This window comes from Mesitornis unicolor, unplaced genomic scaffold (genome assembly GCF_000695765.1).
Source record: "Mesitornis unicolor isolate BGI_N332 unplaced genomic scaffold, ASM69576v1 scaffold34891, whole genome shotgun sequence".
NCBI lineage: Eukaryota > Metazoa > Chordata > Aves > Mesitornithiformes > Mesitornithidae > Mesitornis > Mesitornis unicolor.
Window position 1 is genome coordinate 2396 of NW_010166358.1, and position 5516 is coordinate 7911.

General features: G+C 38.4%; 1 protein-coding gene across 1 annotated transcript; it reads left to right on the plus strand.

Annotated features, from left to right (window-relative positions):
* Nucleotides 1-297: 297 nt before the first annotated feature.
* On the plus strand, nucleotides 298-4340 carry PPIC (peptidylprolyl isomerase C (cyclophilin C); the record flags this gene model as incomplete). The annotated part of the gene is given in 4 exon segments (XM_010194939.1): nucleotides 298-411; nucleotides 903-996; nucleotides 2637-2821; nucleotides 4212-4340. Coding segments are annotated over 4 exon segments (522 nt in total), but the record flags the coding sequence as incomplete, so codon positions are not given.
* Between the last annotated feature and the right edge of the window lie 1176 nt (nucleotides 4341-5516).

The following is a 5516-nucleotide window of genomic DNA, read 5'->3' on the forward strand; positions in this document are numbered from 1 at the left end:
GTCTGGGAAAAACCGTCCTGAGCACTGCCTTCAGACCTGTGATACAGCATTCTCACTGAGTCATTAAAAACAGTAAGAATCAAAACCCTTAAGTTACCAGTTCTCAGAGTTTTCTGCAGAATCTGATTGTGGTAGCTCTGAAAGGATTTTTCTTAAATGGCACCCTCAGGAATTGAAGGATACTAGTAATATTGACCAGCCAGAAGCAGTTTCTTACCACCTTACACTTTCAAAAGCTTGGCCTTTTTGTTGTGCTTATGTTTGTATTACTTTTGTTCTCTTCATAAAAATGTTCAGGTGTTCTTTGATGTGAAGATTGGAGACAGAGATGTTGGCAGAATTGTTATTGGATTATTTGGAAAAGTTGTCCCAAAGACCGTGGAGAACTTCATTGCACTGGCAACTGGAGAAGTACGTGTGCAGTTTTCTTTCACTGTGTACTTACGTTTGGATTAGGAAGTGAGTATTTGTTTAATGCTGTTTCAGTTGTGAACTGTCAATGTTAATTGAGTGGTGCCTGTGCAAGAGTGCCATGTCCAAGGCTGTGCACTGGTGCGTGTCTTCTCAGGTCCTTCAGGCTTAGTTCACAAGATGCAATTATGAGATGTTGGCTGTCACCACCTCAGTCTGTCCACGCCATGCGTATCTAGCTTGTAGAGGTACTGTGGTCATATGCCAGTCAAATAAAGACAGTGGCTTTGATCACCTGAATAAATGTATGCTTTGTGGCAGTGCAGCCCAGCTGCATTCACCTGCATTTCAGTTTAATTTGTTTCTTGCCAGTATTTGTCTGTGGTGGTGGTGTATTCTGTGAAATCTGGCCATTCACCACATGTATATTTCCATATGACTGTATAGAACTGGATGCTGCATGCGTTTAAAGAATTATTTCATTTTCTTAGAGAGGATATGGATAAAAAGGAAGTAAATTTCATCGTGTGATCAAAGACTTCATGATTCAAGGAGGAGACTTTACAGCTGGAGATGGATCAGGAGGTAATATGCTTAGTATCTTCCAGATTCCTTGCCTTTCTTCGAATGTCTGCTGAAATGATGGGTGAACCAACATACTCCCTCGTTCTTTCAGTTCATATAAATGAAAAAAAAAACCACCCACCACATTTGTTTTAGAGCATCTAGTACTTTTCCAAGTATCCTGGAACATAAGCTGCAGTTATTTGGATTATCTGATTGTAAGTATGTGTAGAGTTTCCTTTGTCCTCAATTTTTGCAGATAGCTCTTTTCTGTCTGTGACTTGTCCCCATTCAAGAAGCATGGCTTTGCGTGGTGGGCCAGAGCCATGTGACCAGCTGAGCTGCTCCTCCAACATACTGTCTCCAAAAGATGGATGTCTCCACCCTTCCACTGCTCTTCTTCCCTGAAGCACTCATTGATTGCATGTATATGTGAACCAGTTCAGGTCTTCCAGCAGAAAACTAATCCGTGACGAAACAGTGAAAGTACATAGAGGGAAGGCAGGTAGGGAAGGAGGAGGCTGTCCTCTCTGCCCTCAGCTCAGCCAGTTCTTTGGAACCTTCTGAAATGTGCGATGGGAGGGAATTTCAAAACGGGGAGAGAAATTCCAAAATGACGATCGTGCCCTCTCTCTTTTTTTCTTGTGCTAAATTTAAAATTATAAACTTACTGATGGTGTGAGTTCCGGTTGTGTGTATTACTTCTCCCTCCTGAGCCTCCAGAACACTGGTTCAGTCCACGAAGGAGGGCAGTCCCAGTGCAGCGTCTCTCGCATTGCATGCATTCTGGCTTCTGGTTTCATCTCTTCCTTTGCACACACATTCTTTACTTGCTGTGATTTGAACTGTCTGCGTAAAATGTCAGTGATTTCCCCACTGGGACAGAATAGAAAGCACAGATGCTTTTTCCTTGCAGTGAACAACGGGGAAGGCTAAAGTACCAAAGACACAGTTCTAACATTAAAGGTAGGCAGTGTTTGTTTGCCAGCTAATGCTATTTATTGGGATAGTACCTGGTGGTGTGTTGCGGGTTGTGTCCCCATTGAGCTAGGCACTGTGCAAATGAATGAGACAGCCAGCCTTCTCTTTTCAAAGTGATGGTGGTTTAAACATGACTCAAATATCTTCTCTTCGGAACTATTTTAGAAACATCAGAATCCTTATGTAAATGTTTGTACAAATCCACACTGAGTCTTTCGCCTAACTTCCATTTTGTCTTCATAGATTTTTAAACATCTCTAAAGCAATTTCTTACTAGGAGGAAAAAGTTGTAAAAGGAAGGACTAAAATTGTCACAAAATCTGGCAACCTGACTTTTAGTGGCCAAAATGACATAATTCAAATTTGTTAAGTTTACTGTTGTTTAGTGCTGTATGGAAGCAGGACCTTTGAAGGTATTCACATTGCTTGTTAAAGGATAAAGCATCATCAGCTTTAAATATTCCCTCCTTACATGTGGTGTTTTCACTTACCTTTTTCTTTACACACAAAATGCTATTAGTTATGGAATCACTGACGATGGAACAGTGATGTTGCTGTGCTTACTCAGACAATGAATGTCCAAGTTCTAAAGTTGTACTTTGTTTTTTCCCATTTTTGAACTAAAAGAGGTTTTTTGGCTTGATTTTTTTAAAAGTTTGCTTTCTTACTTTGTTTCTTAGGAAGAAGCATCTATGGAGAAAGATTTCCAGATGAGAACTTCAAGCTCAAACACTATGGAATTGGATGGGTTAGCATGGCTAACTCTGGCCCAGACACCAATGGATCCCAGTTCTTCATCAGTGTGACAAAACCTTCCTGGTTAGATGGAAAACACGTAGTATTTGGCAAAGTCCTTGATGGAATGGTAAGCTAAAAGCAGTGGCAAGATAGAAAATCGGGACAAATTCTGCCACGTTATATCTGTGTTAGCGTGACTGACCCCACTGTTGTTCAAAACAATTGAGTTTTTATCAACTATGTATATAGTAGAAAAAGATTGTGAAGACCCTGGAGCTGGACAATTTACAACTGAAACAGCAAATGGTGACTGCAGAAATGGAAACTTGAATGTCTTTGGGTTTCACAGCTCTTGTTTCAGACTAGTAACTGCTGAAATCAACACTGACACCTTTGCAGATTACAAATGGCATAATATCAGGTTTCCCTTTCATTAATGCTGTTAGCTTTGAAATAATTATATTTTTACAAGGTAAAATCTTATCTTGTAGAATGTGCTAGTTATGTATAACACTTCCACTGTTAGGGTTCTTAGAAGTATGTGAATGTGTATATATATTCACATACAAACTCATATTCAGATCTGTTTAAAAAGAAAAAAAATCTAGTTAATTCCCTTAAACTCTACACAGCTGCAAAACTGATCAAATATATCTCACTGCAAAGGCCAAATAGAATTTAAGTTTAGAAATGGTAGTTCCAGTTGATCATACTTTTAGTAGTCTGGTTTTCCTTTTAAACTATTCCATTTAATCTATGATTTGAAATGACCAGTTCTTTGAAAGTTTGAAAACCTCATCAGAACACTTGCCTCCCACTCCCTGTTTCATATTTAATTAAATTCTCATGAGCTACAGTAGTAGCTGAGAATTTTTGAGGAGAGACTTGGACTAAGTTAGTTAAGTTGGATTAGTTAGATTAATGGACAAATACCCAAAGCCTAGTTAATATTCCTAACTACACTTTGTCCTTTAAAAATACTACTTCAGTTAGTTGCCTAATGTGAGGCTGGTAGTTGACCAGTACCTGGTGGGCTGGAGAGCATGATACTACACTTAAAATCTGTGTGTTATACTAAAGATAAAAGCAGTCAGCTTGTCTTGAAGCACAGTAATGCTCTACTATTTGAAAAATAATTACTGCTCATCTTTTATGATCTCTGAATTCACTTTCTGCTGATAGGTTAGTTACTGATAGACCCTGTATGTGCTAGGTAGATCACCTGAAAGGATATTTTCAGTTGCCCTTCATAATGTTTTTGTTGACTGAAAGTTTTTATAGATGGGCAAACAGCCTTCCATGTGCTTCTGTCAGTGTTTGTGGAGTAGCACAACTGTTACTGTGGGGGAAAAAGAAGTCTGGGAATTCAACAGAGTAAATATCTGTTCAGAAGTTGCTTGATAAAGAATAAATCTAGGAGCACTTAGTTGTTTACCTGGTACCAGACTTGAGCCTCTGGAATTTCCTTGGCTAAACTGAAATATTTTTTTATTTTTTTTTTAATTTTATTTTGACAGTCTGTGGTGCACTTGATAGAACTCCAGCAGACAGATGAACATGACCAGCCCCTTCAAGACTGTGTGATTGTGAACAGTGGCAAAATAGCTGTAAAAGAACCATTTGTAGTCGAAGTAGGAGACTGGTGAGACCAACAGTCAGAATGGAAAGTATAACTTTATCACTTTTTTGTAAGGCCCGTTTTTAACTGATCTCAACTATCCATGTGAATTTTCTCTTCAAAATATATAAGGCTATATTTAGACAATACTTAACATTTGCCACATTCGTAAAAGAGATTATCATTTTTGTAACAACTTGATGGAGCTGTCACTCCCTGAAATTCAGATATATCCCACTAAATCCTAGATCTAGGAAAAAAGCGGAAAAAGTCTTTCTTTCATGAAAAATTTTAGAAGTACTTCTTTAAGGCTTGAGATACAGCTGTGTTCTCTTTAGAAATTTCTTCAATATTTGTTTCTGCCTTTTTGACTGAAAATACTATTTTCTGTTAGGTATCAGCAATTTTAAAAATAAAAAAAAGTTAAATAGAGAAGTGTTTTGAATAAATAAACTTTGATTTCAAATAAATACTTGATGAGTAACTTTTTTATTTCTCCCTCCAAAAAGGAGAGAAAACTAATCTCAATTGATTCTGCAAAATATGCAGGGGGTGCTGCTTTCCAGGATATGAGGTTGAAAGGTTAGAGCAGGGTTGGTAAATTTCTCTAATCTTAATGTGTCAAATGAAGTTCCTGCTGTCTTTCATAAAACCACAGTATTCAGATACAATCCTGCAATCAAGAAAGAGCAGCTCAGTCTATTGTTAAATAAGATAATCAGTTAGAAACTGCTTAAAACAGACAAGTCCTTGTTTTACAGCACAGTGAATTTTACATCACCAAGTGAATTGAATTTATGATAAAGCTCAAGTGCTTTTTCTTGCAGCGTTGCTGTATGTCAGAGATGCTACTTTAGGTTCATTATTTTCATAATGCTTCGTAAATAACTCTTAAGCTGACAACTTAACTGGTAGCTTTTAAACAGGGTCAGCATAAAGTACGACTTAGAGACAGCTGTGTTTGTCAGGTTACTTAATGAGTTACAGAGTACTCCACAGGAGAGAGATGCAGATATTTTCTCTTGAGTTTCCAGCATTTTAGAACTCAAGGTAGAAAAACTGATGCCAAGATCTGATGTTCATCCCCTGTGCAGTCAGCAGCACATACATTTGTAGTGAGTAGTTTCCTGAAGGGTGTACTGGAGCCCACACGAGGTGGCGCAGGAAGAGCTGCAGGAAGGGCGGGTTACGAGGGCCAGCGCCT